Source organism: Ursus maritimus, unplaced genomic scaffold (assembly GCF_017311325.1).
Source record: "Ursus maritimus isolate PB19 unplaced genomic scaffold, ASM1731132v1 scaffold_2, whole genome shotgun sequence".
NCBI classification, from domain to species: Eukaryota; Metazoa; Chordata; class Mammalia; order Carnivora; family Ursidae; genus Ursus; species Ursus maritimus.
Window position 1 is genome coordinate 53,130,697 of NW_024424452.1, and position 17,282 is coordinate 53,147,978.

Genomic DNA, 17,282 nt, shown 5'->3' on the forward strand with positions numbered 1-17,282 from the left:
ACCCATTAGAATTTTTATTTATTGTCTGAAATTCCTTTAAACAGTTGAACATTACTTTTAAAGGCATTTCGAATGTCCAGAGAGATAAAAGGATTTTTATAAACAAATTCCCTGGCAGGAGCTACGTTACGTGCTATATATTTCAGGCTGATAATAAGGGCTTACTGTGGGTCAGTGTGTCATATCCCAGCGGTGTCTAGTGAGATGGAGGGTTATCCCATATGTCAGCTAGCTAACCCTGTGAACAATTTTGAGAAGGCGAGATAATGGGACTGAATTCTGAAATGAGGGTTGAAATATACTGAAATATTGTCACATGTGAGAACAATAACTTTTTTAAAATAAATGTAGTCACCTTTTGACATCATTAGGCATATTTGATAATAATGTTTAATGGGGTATATTTTAAGTGGATAGGTTGGGTGGAGTATGAAGTGAATCATATATAACTGTATGTTTAAAGAGATAAATAAAAAATCATAAATTCTGCCATGCACAGGAGATTTTTATTAATAGAAATCTACTGAGCAAAACTGGAAACTTTTTTTTTTCTTTTCTTTTATGATTACTGAATTAACAGTTCTTGATACTAGTAAGGTTCAACTTCTTGATTGCAATTTTAAGTTTTGAATATAAAATTACTTCTACCCAAACATAGGTGCAATAATACAGAAATCCTTAAAATTGCTTTGCTTTACTACATTTCCAGGACAGTATCTTCATAAACCATTCCATAAAGTGTGTTAATCCTTTTTTTAAATCTAATTCTTTAAAGGATTTTTTATTCATTCTTTCTTTGTATTTCCCTGCAAAATCGGTAACCAAACCTAAATATACATTTAATTTTGAGAAAAAGTTTGTGCACATATGCAGGTGTGTGTAATGAATCTCAAGACAATATTTACTTTTAAATGTAGATATGATTGCTTGATATGAATTGAATACGATAATCCACGTACAGTCGTGGCATATAAATTACAATTTTAGAAGCTGTATAGATACTGAGTATAATCTAAGTATGTTGAATTGGGATGACATTATAAAGTTATTTTTTACATCATCCTATGTACATTCTGTTTATTATTTGGCCTTTGCTTTTATAAAAGGCAGGTCTTCATGCACATTGGATTTTGTAGAAATATATGTGGGCATATCCTTATTTTTTGTAGCCCCTAACATTGCAAGCATCGTAAATGAGTGATTTAGGAAGCCTTTGGTCAGCCAGCAGAGGCCACTCACAGCTTGCTGGACGGCAAAGTGAAACTCCTTCTTTAATCACTATTTGCCATCATTCCGAGCTGGTTAATTTTTAGTTTCTTACTCAAAAAAAAATTATTATCATGGAGCAGTATGAAAAGAAGTTGTTACTGTATTTGTTTTTTAATTATGTAGTGATTAATCTTTTCCATTAAAGCATTTAGATCATTCATTATTAGTGTATTCCAGAAATGAGAATTTATGCACTTAATAATTAGAGGTATCATTTTCTAATAGGCCAGTCATTCTAAATTCTTAATTATTCATGCTGACTTATTTTAACTAGGGAAAAAACTGCGTAAGGATTTAAAATAATTACGTTGTTTAGTTTTAGATGAAAACCATAACAATTGCCAATGTTGTCACATATCTACATATATGTACACATACATATTTCTAAACCTGCATCATTTAGTATAATCCGCATTTTGACGATTCTTTTAGAGAAATGTATGTGCTATGTCACCTGAACATTTGCGGAGCTTACTTCCAGGTTACCCGAAGTCTGGCTTCATTCACCTCTTCTGGTTGATTCTGGCAGCCAAAAGGTTAGCATCTTCCCTTTGACACAGACGGAGTCCTGCTAGGAAGGCTAATCCGCAATTGAAAGGCAAGCCTTGTGCTCCTCTCTGCTGTGTTTCCTGTGATTTTTTTGATTCTTTTAAAACCTTTCTGGTTTGAAGGTGTAATCACACATTTACATTGATACCTGCTTCTGAAGGGAAAAAAAAAAAATAGTCCACATTCTCGAGAATTTTCCATATTTTTATCATGGAATGCTTACCCCTCTCTAGCACAGTTTAAAATTTTTTACTCCTTTGGCTCTACTACTCCTAGTAGTAGAGCTGTTTCTTATTCCCGTTAGTCTCCATAGCACGTGCTAACAGTCTTGTTCGGGCCGCTGTGCTCATCCTTACCTATATCTCAAATAGCCCCATAGGTGACCCTGAGTTACAAGTGAGAACCAGAGTATCATCCTTGGATGTCTAAGTCTAGGCTGAAGGTTTTCCAAGAGTATATTCTAGATTCGGGTAAGCATCTCTTGCAGCAAATCCCCCAAATACAAAAAACGCTTGTTTGGGTGTATTTTCTCCTTTGTGTAGCCCCGTAGGGGAAAAAGTAGTAGGTTGTGAATAGGACAATTTAGGTTCAGATCTGGCTCTGTTTAGTCTTTGTGATCTGGGGCATGTGCCCTCGTCTGGTATTTGAGAATAATGCTTACTCACTCCATCCACCTTGCCTGTGAAAACACCTTACAAGCAGGCAAGACTATAAAGTTTAGGAGAGTTATTATCATGAATAATAGTAATAATATTTCTACCAATTATATTAACTCTTTGATGTGTCATGGTGGTCATTATCACACTTCCTTTGTTCATTTATTCATGTTCACATCCTTCCGAGAAGGATTAAAAAATCACTAAAAATATAATGGAACAATACCCTGAGAGCCAGGTAAAATCATCAGATCCGTGCACTGTGTTATATCCACTACAACATAATTTAGCTAACGTGAGGGCTGTGCGTAGTAGATAACCCGTAGATCCTGCTAAGAGGGTCCCCCCTTAAAAGTCTCCCGGTGTGAGATCTGCTGCTAAGAGCAAGATTGTTGGTGAATACTGGTAAATTTTAAAATGGAAACCTGACATATCTTTCTGTAATGTTACTGCATTTTATAAAATTCTAAAGGCATTTTCTTAGTTGGAGAATCAAGTAATAGTGTATAAGGTTCGTCATGTAGAACAACAGTTTTCGAAATCTCAGGTAATTCAGCTGCCCTTGGAAATGGATCGTATTCCTCCTGAGTATTCCTTCTAGGGGGACAGTGTCTGAAGCCAGAACTCCTGCAAGGTAGAGATTTACAGTGACCTCTCCCTCCTACCCCACACATTCCCAAGCACACATCAGGCGTTCTGCATGTACCTACTATTTTCAGCTTCGTGTAGGCAGTAAAGAGAATTTTTGCTGGTCTGCTGTATATATATACACATATTACTTTTTAGGAATCTAGGCAAATGAAGGTAAAATATGAATTAGCACATGAATTCTTTGCTGATTTATTTTGGAATGAAAGGGGTTCCTTAAACTCAGGATTTTATCGCGACATCCAAAAGATTACTCAGTGTGACGGTGTAACTAAAATCACCCAACGGAAGGGAACTCTATTCCACTTATTATATGGTAAATATAAGCCTAATTTTATATACATGGTAGGTAAATATTTGTTGAATTGGATTAAGTAGAGCAGTTTTGGGTTTCGAACATGGGGAGTTCAGCAGAAAGTTCACACTGGAAAGTAAGGATCGGCTTAGAGAGGGCTTTCAATGCATTTCTCATTAGTTTTAATTTTACTTTCAGCATAGAGCTATGGATGGCTCTGGAATGAGAAAACTGACATGTGAAAAGCAGCGATTTAGAAAGTTGAATTTGGCAAGTTGGTAAGATGGATTGGAGCAGGGAGAGATAATTGCATACACCTCCCTTCTCACAGGTGATTTTTCCCCCTTATTCCTCTTAAATCAGATAACTACTTCGTTTCCCTTTAATCTTATAAATGATATCCACTTATGCTACCTGAATTGTCATTTTTTGTATTGCTTTAAACGTCATTCTAAAGTAATTTTTATTTTTTTGTACGTTGTTTTAAAAGTAATTCTAGTGTTATCTTCTTGAATGTTTTCCATCCCCAAATAGATTGTGCCTTTTGTGAATTGTGACCATTCTGTAATATTATATATGAGAATATATGACACAATGAAATATCTTATTCATTCTCCACCTATCTTGTAACAGAACTTTTTAGAACACCAATATAAAACTCATTTGAAATACTTATGGAGAATCTTTGTGTTTATTTTTCTGTAGGGCATTAAAAGATGGAAATTTTATACATCTGTTTTAATAGCTATTAGTTCAAGTCAGTTACTGCAAATCTTTGATATTATTTTCTTATGATTGATTTTTAATGAAGGTAAATGTAATAAATTCCCTTCCATCTCTTTGCTCTCCTCCCCTTACTTCCTACCCCCAGGGTTTCAAGTCCTATTTTTAAGCCTGGTTTTATTGAGTTGTTTTCCTTAATATCTGTCACATGTGTTTGACTGACACATTTGTTGAATGGACCGGGGGGGCCTTCATGCAGAGCCTGCTAAACTTCAAGGGCTTGTTTCTTTCTTCTGAGAAGTTGAGTCAAATTAATACTGGTCCTTGGAGAAGCAGAAAACTTCTGGGTCTTGACACACTGGCAGGAAGGCTCATGCAATGTCTCCCTGTAGCCCGGAGGCCGGGCGGATTTGATTGACCAGTCCTCACAAAATTGAAAGGCCTTCTTTCGAATGGCAGCCTGCCACCCTCAGTATTTGTCAGTGTGGGCACTGAAGCAGAATAGCATTTGGAAAGCAAATAAAATGTAATTGTACATAAGAGCGAGGTTGCAGGAGAATGACTATATTCGAGGGAGAGAAGAAAGAATAATGGCTTCTTGTACTTATATGGGGACATAACACTTCATTCATTTACAGAAGGAACCTTAATCCTTGAAAATAGGAGTAGAATCTCATCCGTATTGAACAAGCTTTTCATTAATCCTCTAAAACCGTTGTGTCTCAGATATGTTTACCTGATTTGGGAAGTAATTTTTTCAATTCTGTAATTGTAGAAGAATGGGACGGGATGTAGTGGCTTTGGTGACAATAAAATGACAATGAGATGGACAACCAAGTGTTTTGTTTATTTTTTGAGGAAAGTTATGAAATGGGTGTCAATAAATCAGTGATAGAATAAGAAATTGTCCTAATGTATCTAATGAAATGGAGAGAATAGATCTTTTGTCATTGATGTCGTTTAGCGGAATGTCCCATATATTCTTCCCTGCTGACCTTCTGAACTTGACAGTGGCACTGACTTGTACAATGGTTACTCACTTTTCTTCTATCACTACGACATTCGTATTTTCTGAGGTTGATCACTTGATTGTAAACAACAGCAAGAACTAAGACCCGCCTGATCTTTTAGCTTCAGTTTGTTTTGCAATCCACAAAGGCCAGAAGTTGGCAAATGCTTTGTTATCTAGAGACCACCCATTCCTTTCTAGGTTGCGATATCTCTTTTTTTAATTTACTAATTTGAAGACTAAACGTAGGTAATGAGAAGAAATGTACCTACTTTATTGAGGACCGTAGTCACTAGTGATGTAGGAACATTTCAAAATGACTTGTCAGAATTCTGGGCGGATCGTGTGATGTCTAAAATTGTCATCAGTAAATATCGGCTAATTACATAAATGTCTCCAGAGTCTTAACAAATAGCGAGAGCTGGATTGTGGAGATAATGTTTCTCACGAAAAACAGAATACCTGTTCCCTATCTTATCTTGTGCAGTAAAATCTGCTTTTTCTAACAAATAAACTTTACTCTCTGAATGTTTTATTGGGTATTTTAAAGAGATGATGTTTTCAAATGTGTTCTTTCTTTCTAAGACATTCCTGAAATAACTGGAAGCCATATTTTTTGGAAAATACAATAATCACCATACTTGTTTACTAGAAATTATTACTTGGATGTGATGTGTAAAACGGCTTCATTTACTTTTATAAAGATGATTATCTCACCCTAAATTGTAAATTTTTAGAAAGAATTTTGTAACAGTGTTTCTTGATATTTTACAGTACTTTGAATTATCTACTAATAATCGATGCTTCCACGTTTAAAATACTGGAACTTGAGGGCCGAATTCTATATTAAGATCTTATTCTCAGATTTTCAGTATGGAGTGTCTGGTCACAAAGTCACAAAAGGTTCCCAGAGTAAAAGCATTTTGCTCCTGAGTCAGACCAGTGACATGAACCCTGAGAAGCATGTGTAGACCTCAGCTTTGCATAATTTCATTTAAAAATAATCCTAAATTATGGCTGTTGGCATATCTTCAAAAAATAAAACAAAACTTGACTTGAAATAACAGTAAAGGGTATTCAGCCCTATTTTTTTTAAAAAAGGGCCACATATTATGTAAATATATAAAGTCATTTAAATAGCTACCTTTGATCCTGTAAATCTTTTGTGAGTTATTTGCAGCAATTGAATTGAGCTTATCGTTTATACATATAGGATTTCTGAGAAATACACAGTATGATTATTTCTGACTAGATTGAAAGCTTACATTTGTATTGTGGGATAAATTAGTTCGAAATTCTGTTTTATTGTAGTCAGTTGCATTGTTTTCATCAGGCAATTTATCATATGGGTGTATGTGAAATTTCTTCATTTATTAAATTTCAGATTATGTATTTCAAGCCAGAGCAAGACTTAAACATTTTTCCATAAGTATAGCTTCAGGTAAACAAGCAATTTTAGCCCTGAAAATAGCTTCTGCTTCTGTCAACACGTTGTTTATTCTTTCTCTGAGATAAAAAGTTCAGTTTTCTGATATTTGTACCAAGATAAAGTCAGTAAACAAGATTAATATAGTGTGGAAAAGGTTGTCAGCAGCCCTGGCAAAGGAAATAAGTTGCCTGTACATAGAACATACTGTAAACTGAATAAAAGTGTCAGGTCCACCATGAGATAACGTGATCATGAACGTCTAACAAAGCATGACATAGGCACAGTCGGCTTTTCTCATAGCCACAGTGTAGAAAATGGATTACCGTATTCCTGGGATGCCCACTGGAATAGCATGAAAACCTCATTTTGAGATGAATGCAGGATGTAGTCCTGGAGTTGAGCCACATGTTTACCTGTGGTGCTCCAACCGTAGGGTTATTAATGTCATCATCTGTGCACATTTGCAATATTTGCATTTCTTGGAATTTCAGAGCGTGTGCTGGCATCCTTGGGACTCAAGTGATAAAGGAATAAATAGTTTTTTGCAAATGTTAGGGTTTTTTTCGGAGGCATTTTTCTGCCTCATCGTGCTTTTTTTGTGATTGTATACTTCAAGTGGCACTTTTATCATTGTGGAGGTTTTTTTTTAATTATTATTTGATTACGGCGGAGCATAACTTAGGACCTTTTGTCATAAGATATGTCCTGTTGACCGTGATTGTAGTAGATTCATTCTTGCATGGTGCTGCTCACATTCCCTTTTGAGAACCCACCATAGAATAGAATTCTATTCTAAAAAATTCACAAATTTTTTTTAATGAAAGTAGCTTTTATTATGAAAAAAATTTTGAACCTTCAATTCTTTAGCAGATTTTTAATTTTATCTAGAATTAGAGGCATAAAATATTGTTCTTTTAGGTGAAATTACATTTTGTTCTGTATGAATACACAGATTATTCCTGACTTTATGGGAAAACTATGAAAAGGACTCGTGACTCCTTCCTTGACTTCGGTTTTGGTACGCATTGACGAAATGCACGCTATAAAATATGTTACTTATATTTAGGAATTAACTTTGGTTGATTGGTTTTTGGAAATATCACTTGCTCAACACTAATTAAGTGAGCCTCCTTTTTTTTCACATATGATTAAATATATGCAGAGTTGAGCAATATTTGGAAACAAGAGTAGGTGGTCTAATTCTTCTTTTTTTTTTTTTAAGGATTTTATTTATTTATTTGACAGAGAGAGACAGTGAGAGAGGGAACACAAGCAGGGGGTAGCTAGAGAAGGAGAAACAGGCTCCCTGCTCAGCAGGGCTCGATCCCAGGACCCTGGGATCATGACCCGAGCTGAAGGCAGACGCTTAACAACTGAGCCACCCAGGTGCCTCAGGTGGTCTAATTCTTAAGAAACATTTTTTTTTTTTAATTATAAAGGTACTTTTAAAACAGTCTTAAAAGTCTAGCAGAGGAACTACACTAAAACCAAAACAAGAGGCCATTCTTACCAGGAAGGAAATTACCCTTTTCGTCCATGCAGTGTTGTTCAGCTTTTGAGAATTAATATTTTATTCTCCATCTTAGATTGGAAGCCCTCAAATGGAAATGTCCTTGTTATTCACAGTTGTTTGGTTTTTTGTTGTTGTTGTTTTTTTAGAAACTCATCTGTGACCTTTTTTGATTCAACTCTCCTTTCAGGTGAGCGCCCCTGGTCCTGTCAGTAACAAGAGGATGGTTCACTTTTCCCCAGATTCTCATCACCATGAGTGAGTACACCCTGATTCAGAGGCTCTTGTTGGGGTAGTCTGCGTCGCTCTTACAGGAAATTGAGAGCTGTTGCTAGTAAAGGTAGTTTAATTTTGCACCTTTCTTAAGAAAGAGTAAATACCTTATGCCATTGACAGTAGTACAAGAATCATTTCAACCCAGGGCAGAAATGTAAATAAAGGTTGTTGAATACAGTCGTTCTTTTATTTGTGATAGAATTTTAATTTCTACATTTTCATTCCATTAAGTAGCAAAGCTCTCCTCCTACTTGTCCTTCCTCTCTCTCTTCCTCGCCACTCTTTCTAAAGCACTAAAGTGCATAGGAAGTGACTGTTGAACTCAGTACTTCTCTGCTCTCTGCTTTTGTCCAGCATGAGTTGTGAAGGAACCAGAATGTATTTTCATTTAACAATGGAAAGGAGAGTCTGATTTACTAAATAATTCTAAAAATTAAGCAATCGAGCTTAAACTTTGGTGAATTATTGGGTGAATCTCTAGGTGATAGTTCTATTTCTAAGTATATCTTTATTAGGAGAACTTGAAAACATATTTTGAGTCAATACCGTGTCTCCTGTGAAGGTGGTTGAACTTGGAAAAGGCCGTAAAATGGGGAAAGACATGAATTAATGATTGAATGAAATTTTTCTGGCAAGCAGTCCTATTAGGACCCATTAGATCCTAGCTTTTAAATCCATTCCTTAACCAATGTAAAACAAATCATTGTTCATCTGTAGCTTATTTTAGATAGATTGTTAATATAAATATAATGTATATAATATAAAATAGTATTTATCAGATTATTCCTTTCTGTAGAACTTATTTTATAGATTACAGTATCATAATCCTCCCTTTTATTAATAGTTTATTTCATTCATTTTTATTATCCTATAAGACCTTTTCTCTATTGTTTCTCAAACAGAAAAGAGTGAAGCTTTATTAACTCAGACTGGCAACCAAAAGACTTGTATATTTTCTTCTTAATTTTTTGCTCTGATGTGAATCAAGACCTCTAGCAAGTAGATATAGAGCTGTTTTCAAACCAAAAATTGCATTTGGTAATGATTGTAAATGCTCTGAGGGCAGACAGATCTCTTTACTACTACTGTAGTCCTGTGCTAACAGTGCCCAGTGGACAGTGAATAGTTTATTGGGTGAATGAAAACATGAAAGTATGAATTTAAAATGGGACAAATTGGATACTGTCAACTGAGTATTACTTCTCAAATTAGCAGGTATGACCCTCATTGTATTCTCCTGATGTCCCTCCCACACCAGTCTTCCAGTGGTTCTTGATCAGTTAAGTAAGATTCTCTGGGGTTGGAACTCAGATGTCAATATTTTTAGAGTTTTCTTGGTTACCCCAATGTGTTTGATTACCATTCTGTCCACAGTCAATACTAAAATGGAGTCATTTTACTACCTCACACCCTACATGCTGCCAGTCCAGTCTAGTCTCTTCAGTAGCTCATGCTGACCCCATCTTTTCCACTTCCTGCCTCATTATTTTAGAAAAGTTCTGTTACCTTTTTTATTACTATAGGATCCTAGTGAAGCTTTCTGTCTCTGTTTTCTTTTTTTCTTTTTAAATAAAGATTTATATTTATCTGACAGAGAGAGAGCACAAGCAGGGGGCATGGCAGGCAGAGGGACAGGGAGAAGCAGGCTCCCCGCAGAGCAAGGTGAGCCCAGTGCAGGACTTGATCATGACCCAAGCCGAAGGCAGTCAGTTAACCAACTGAGCCACCCAGGCTCCCTCTGTCTCTGTTTTCTCACTAATTGAGTACATACTACTTACTTCTACTACTTAAGTTCAGTTCCAGTTCTTTTATTCCCCTACTTATAAACCAGCAGTATCGCCTCTTGACAGTGGAGAAGCCGTGTTGGCATATTATTAAACACTGTCCACACTCTGGCTCCTGTTACCATTCCACCTTACTATTATCTCTCCCTCATAGATAATGGTCCAGCTCTCTGGTCTTCCTCTTTCCTGAATATGACTTCTACTTCACTGTCCCCTTTAGCCTGGGATTTTGCTTTTGCAAATATTTGGGAAAATATCTATTTGGGTCCTTTGCCCATATTTGATTGGATTATTAGATTTTTGCTAGTGAGTTGTACAAGTATCCTGTATATTTTGGATATTAGCCCCTTATCAGATATGTGGTTTGCAAATATTTTCTTCCATTCCATAGGTTGCCTTTTTATCTTGTCGGTGGTTTCCTTTGCTGTGCAGAAACTTTATTTAGATGTAGTCCCACTTGTTTATTTTTGCCTTTGTTGCCTTTGGTGTCAAATCCAAAAAAATCATTGCCAGGATCAATATCAAGAAGCTTACTTCCTGTTTTGTTTTAGAGGTCTCAGGATTTCAGATCTTGTGTTCAACTCTTTGATCCATTTTAGGTTGAGATTCGTGTATGGTATACAAAGATAGGGCTCCAGTTTCATTCTTTTGCAAGTTGGCTGTTCAGTTTTCCCAAACGATTTATTGGACAAACTATCCTTCCCCAATGTATATTCTTGACTCTGTCAAAATTACCTGACTATATATGCATGGGTTTATTTGTGGGCTCTCTATTCTGTTCCATTGATTTTTGTGTCTATTGTTACCAGTTTCATACTGTTTTGATGACTATGCCTTTGTAATATAGTTTGAAACCAGGAAGTGTAATTCGCCTAGCTTTATTCCTTATCTACACTGCTTTGGTTATTTGGGGTCTTTTGTAGCTCCATACAAATTTTAAGACTGTTTTTCTATTTATGTGAAAACTGCCATTGGAATTTTTATAATGATTACATTGAATCTGTGGATTCCTTTGGGTAGTGTGGACATGTTAGCAATATTAATTTTTCCAGTCCATGAACATAAAAGATTTCTCCATTTATTTGTGTCCTTTTCCATTTCTTTCATTTATATTTTATAGTTTTTGGTGTACAGATGATTTACCTCCTTCATTAAATGTATTTCTAAGTATTTTATTATTTTCGATGCTATTATATATGGGATTGTTTTCATAATTTCTCTTTCTAACAGTTTGTTATAGAAACAACTGATGTATGTATCTTGATTTTGTATTCTGCAGCTTTGCTTGTTTTGTTTATTAGTTCTAACAGCTTTTTGGTAGAGTTTTTAGGGTTTTCTATTTATATATCAAGTCATTTGCAAGCAGATATAATTTTAATTTTTCCTCTCTGATTTGGGTGCCTTTTTTTTTCTTGCCTACTTGCTTAGGATAGGACTTTCAATATTAGGTTGAACTGAAGTGGGGAGAGGGGGCATCCTTGTCTTGTTCCCCATCTTGGAGGAAAAGCTTTCAGTTTCTCACCGTTGAGTATGATGCTAGCTGTGGGCTTGTCATATATATGGCCTTTGCTATGCTGAGGTACATTCCTTCTATAACCAGTTTGTTCAGAGTTTTTATCATGAAAGGATGTTGAATTTTGTCAGATGCTTTTTCTGCATCCATTGTGATGATCATATGATTTTTATCTTCTTTTTGTTAATTTGATATGTTGCATTTATTGATTTGCAGATGTTAAACCATTATTGCATCCCTGGAGTAAATTCTTAATCATTATGTGTGATCCTTTCAGTGATTTTGGTTTGCTAGTATTTTGTTGAAGATTTTTGCATCTATACTCATCAGGGATATTGGCCTATAATTTTCTTGTAGTGTCCTTATTTGGCTTTGGTATCAGAATATAATGCTAATCTCACAATGCTACAGTGTGGAAGTGTTCCCTCCTTTTTATTTCTTGGAAGATTTGAGAAGGATATTGTATTAATTCTTTTTTATTTATTTTTAACTTTATTTTTTTTTAAACGATTTTATTTATTTATTTATTTGACAGAGAGAGAGACAGCCAGCGAGAGAGGGAACACAAGGAGGGGGAGTGGAAGAGGAAGAAGCAGGCTCCCAGCGGAGCAGGGAGCCCAATGCGGGGCTCAATCCCAGGACCCTGGGGTCATAACCCAAGCCGAAGGCAGATGCTTAATGACTGAGCTACCCAGGCACCGCTATTTTTAACTTTAAAAATTGTGTTTGCTTAGAAGCATTAGACTATCAAACAAGCTGCAATATTATTTCTTTTTCTTTCTCTTTTTTTTTTTCTTTAGCAATTATGGAGTGGTGTTGAGTTTTATCTTATATTAGCTGCCTCAGAGACAAGGGAAGATGGAGAATGGCACCATTCCCGTATATAACTAAGTGGTGTGCACCAACAAGAACCTGCCCGAAATTCCCTAAATTTCTGTGCCAATTTACAACCCCCATACTGTACCAGGCAAGGTTAGTGGCTATTGAAAATACCACCAGGACAAGGCTATCGAAGGATACATTTGGTAGTATGTTAACTATACAAAAAAAGACACTATACAGTTTAAAACCATAACTCATACAACCTTACATTTCAATTTTTTTTCTTTAAAAGGAATGAGATGCGTAGAAAGGGCTTAAATGCTTTATAGACAAGAAAAAAACAAACGTGCTAGAATCAACTTATTCATCATCGTCTTCTTTCTCTTCATTCTCTTCATCTTCCTCCACTTCCATCTTTTTCATTCGTTTTTCAGCCTGGACGACTCCCTTTTTTGCCTCAGCAGCCTCTCCCGTAGCTCGGTTTGCAGCAGTCTCCTTGTGGTACTTCTCTTCAGCTTAGCAGCCTTCTCTTCATAACGCTGCTTGTCATCTGCTGCAGAGTTATTCCACTTCTCGCCCCGTTTCTTTACAAAATCACCGCTGGATAGGCTGGGATGCTGATTTGGGGGTGATACTCAGAACAAAACAAGAAAAACGCCACAGGAGTCCTCTTGGGTGCATTGTGATCCTTGAACTTCTTTTGGTTTCCCCTTTAGAAGGGGTGTAAGTTTTCATTTTTCTTTCATCATGAGCTTTGTCCACCTCTGCCGTGTCTTCAATTTTTTTCTTTTTTTTTTTTTTTTAAGATTTTATTTATTTATTTGACAGAGACAGCCAGCGAGAGAGGGAACACAAGCAGGGGGAGTGGGAGAGGAAGAAGCAGGCTCCCAGCGGAGGAGCCCGATGTGGGGCTCGATCCCGCAACGCCGGGATCACGCCCTGAGCCGAAGGCAGACGCTTAATGACTGCGTTACCCAGGCGCCCCTCTTTCTCAGTCCCTTGACACTGAAGTCATGACCTGAGCCACAACCAGGAGTTGGATGCTTAACTGACGGAGCCACCCTGGTTCCCCAATAATTTTTTTTTTCATTTTAAGAGACATGGTCTTCTACCTCTCTGAACACTTCTTAGAAAGCTATGACAAGTCAACTGAAGCATCTGGATGCTTCTTCTTGTGCTCCCCCTGGAAAGTTTGCATAAGGAATGCATTTGATGAAATTTTGCCCCTCGGCTTCTTGGGATCTTCCTTGCCCATGTTTACTTATTTTTCGTCAGTGACGCACAGAGGCAGCCATGCCTGTCTGGCTCTCACTTGCCTCAGAGCTGTCTTTGTGGAGGTCCGGGTACTACAATGGCTGTCTGTTAATTCTTCTTTACATGTTTGGTAGGATTCACCAGGAAAGTCATACGGTCCTGAACTTTTCTTTGTTGGAAGGCTTTTGATTACTGCTTCCATCTCCTTACTAGAAATTGGGCTGTTCAGATTTTCTAATTATTATTTGAAATTGACTGTGTATTTCTAGGAATTTATCCATTTCTATATTATCTAATATGTTGGCATGCAATTGTTTACAGTGGTTTCCTATGATCCTTTGTATTTCTGTGTTACCAGTTGTAATGTCTTCTCTTCATTTCTGTTTTTGAGTTTTCTCTCTTTTTTCTTAGTCTAGCTAAAGCTTTGTTCTATCGTTACAAAAGCTAGCTTTTAGTATCACTCATCAGCTCTATTGTCTTTTCTATTTCATTTGTTTCTACTCTAATCTTTGGCATTTCCTTCTTTCTGCTAGGTTTGGGCTTTGTTTCTTTTTCTGTTTATAGTTCCTTGAGGTGTAAAGTTGTTTATTTGAGACCTTTTTTTTTCCGTAATATCCTAATATAGGCTTTTATCACTGTAAACTTCCCTTCTAGAACTGCTATTGCTGTAAGTGCTTGTGTGCCCATTAAGAACTGCCTCTTTGCTTGCAGTCCTGTGGGTCTCCTGGACACAAGCCCCATTGGCTCGCAGAGCTAGATGTTTTGGGGCCCCATCCCAGGGTGGGAGTCTTAAAGTTGGGACACTAGGTGTGTGTTCCAAACCCTTTGCTTCTCAGGGAGAAGTTGGGAATTTGGAGTTCCCTCCTGAGTATATGGCTTCGTGCCAAGGGTGGGATTTATGGTGAGAGTGTGTCTCACCCTTTCCTACCCCCTTCAGTGCGGGTTTTCTTCTTGTCTGCCCGACATGTAACTTGTTTCTATATTTCTCAGAGGAAATTGTTCCATGCGTAGCTGTACAATCGGTGTGTCCGTGGGAAGAGGGAGGTCAGTAGCCTCCTCTGTCACCATCTTCATTCCTAGCAGCCCCTTTCTGCTTAGGGAGCATCAGCAGGAGTTTAAAGTCACAGACGAAAGTCACGAGTGGCCAAGTTGTTTGTTTCAGCATTAAGGTTCCTTCAGAAATGTGGAGTCTTCTGTTGTGCTCATGGTTGCACTTCCTTGCCTGGAAATGCTACTGGCCTTGATGTTCTTCCTATAGCCTTAGCTTTTAGCTTAAAAGCTTCTGCCATGAGGCCATGTGAAACAATGACCTCCAGAGGGTGGGTACCTGTCTTTAAGAAACCTCTAGTCAACGGGTTTACCCTGTTTGTCAGAGAAATCCTACAGAGAGGCAGTATGAGGAAGGTCTAGACCAGAGCCCTAGTCATGGTTGTCATAGCCCCATCCAGGCTAGCTTCCGTGCCACTGCCTGCTTCCATGTAGGAGTTCCAAACCTGATTTTCCCACCTGCAGTTCCCTAATTATGAGTCTCTCCTTAAATTTGAATTGTAATCTATAGGCTGAGAGTACCTCTTAGCAAATCTGTATTTTCATCCCTTTCTTTAGGCCTGCCCCTTACCTAGGTAGAGCAAATGAAGTTGCCTTGTACACCTCATTCGACAAGTTTCTTTTTGGGAGACACCATAGGATACAGCATTATGGGAATTTCATTTTACACAAATAAATAAGTACACAGGCATACTTTGCACTACAAAGTTATACACAAGGTGTTATATGTTAACACAAAGTGTTATATGCCTCCCCCACTTTCTTTCCCGGATAATTAAGTCCATACTTTCATTCAGTCTGCTCTCTATTATAAAGTCAGATACATAAAACTGACTCCTGCCGCCATATTCAGTGTCTCATAATAGAAAAAACATGGTATTCATACCCTCAGGATATGCAAATAATTTCCAGGGCAATCTGGTCACCAAGACTTTAAAGGGGGTCAATTTCCAGATTCCTTTGCTTCCATATATATATGGAAGGTATATATATATATATATATACCTTCTTTTCTGAAATCATTAGGCTTGGTTATTTTGCTGATTCTTATTTTTCACAATTGCCTTTCTTCCACTTTGGAAACCCCCCTCTCCCCCCACAGTCCTATTCTTACTTTGGCACATTGCTTCACGGTGTAAAATCTTTTGGGTTCCAAACAGAGGGACATTCCAAATATTGTGCTGATATTGATGTTGACAGAATGAATCAAATGCCCAACCCTTTTGCAAATTAGGTAGGTAGTTTCTAATTCTTTGTTTTTAGCAGTTGGTAGATGGTTGAAAATACTCCTTAATCTAAAAATCATTGTGTGATTTTTGGCATAAATCTCTGAATGAGTTTGATAATCAAATGACTGCTCTAACCAAATTCTTTTTATTTCCACTCACCAATTATGTGAACAAGGTTTCCGAGCAAATCGATAGAAACAAGAAGTATGAATAGAACTGATGCTAAAGGGTAATATTCATCAATGACCACATGACTTAGTTTAGGGGAAAGGGTTATTTATGATGCCATTCCTAATAAAGTTGTATTATTTTATGTTTAGGACTATAAAAATATATTTATGCTAGTTTCATTAATGAAATACTAATAACTTTTTCAGATCTTAAGTAACTGTTATCAACTAACAGTAGTTATCATTGTTGACTGACCGATAATTCATCAAAATAATTTATTAACTTTAGTTCTATAGTCACAGAAATTTAAGAAAATTAGGTAGGTAGATAGGTAAGATACGTTGTTGCAGAGGAATATGGCAAGGTGACTAATAAAAGGCTTTCAAGCATAAAAATATATTACATTAGGGTAAACTTCTATAGACAGTGATATTGGAAATTCAAGGAGTTCAAGGAGAAAAATAAGCCAGGTAAATTTTCAGCTTTTATAGAAGTGCTTTTCATGGTGTTTTATTTCGTTTTGTTTTCAAATGCATTGATGGTGGATATCAAATCAGTGATGATATTTGGATTCCAATGTGTATATTTAAAAGAGTGGTGTAATGGTTTTATTCTAAAATATTAATGTATACAATTGAGAGAAAACTAATCTTTTGCAAATATTTAAATTTATGATGAAAAATTTTAGATTTCTACCTAAAATACGAGAGGAGGATATTTTCATTACGGCATTAGACAACATGTACACAAAATGGTTGAAGACCAGTGTTGTACAGAATGCTTCCAGGAAAAAGTAACGGAATGTTCTACAAATAATGGTTTAAACAAATTGCAGTGTAGTTTACTGACATTACAGGAAGTCTGAAGTGTAGGCAGTTCCAGGGCTATCAAAGGAGGCAGTACAGTATCTGCCACAATGTCCTTTAAGGAATCCTTGGTATTTTCCACAGAAGTGCCACCAGCCATCTTCTGCACCTTTTATATTCTCCCTTAAGGTTTTTATTTCTACTTGATTGTAGTATTTATTACATTATTCTCTAGAATATAGTTACTGTATACATGCTTCATTCACCTCAGTATGGACCATGAGTTTGCCAT

General features: G+C 36.7%; 1 protein-coding gene and 1 pseudogene across 3 annotated transcripts in view; one reads left to right on the forward strand and one right to left on the reverse strand.

Moving 5' to 3' along the window:
- The window catches only part of GPATCH2 (G-patch domain containing 2), a 193,446-nt gene that overhangs the window by 95,876 nt on the left and 80,288 nt on the right, over positions 1–17,282 (forward strand). For all 3 annotated transcript variants that reach the window (XM_008685669.2, XM_008685668.2, XM_008685667.2), the window contains one exon: positions 8,279–8,346. In XM_008685669.2, coding sequence (XP_008683891.1) covers positions 8,279–8,346 — 68 coding nt within the window. The remainder of the gene's footprint in view (positions 1–8,278; positions 8,347–17,282) is intronic.
- On the reverse strand, positions 12,319–13,939 carry LOC103658255 (annotated as a pseudogene).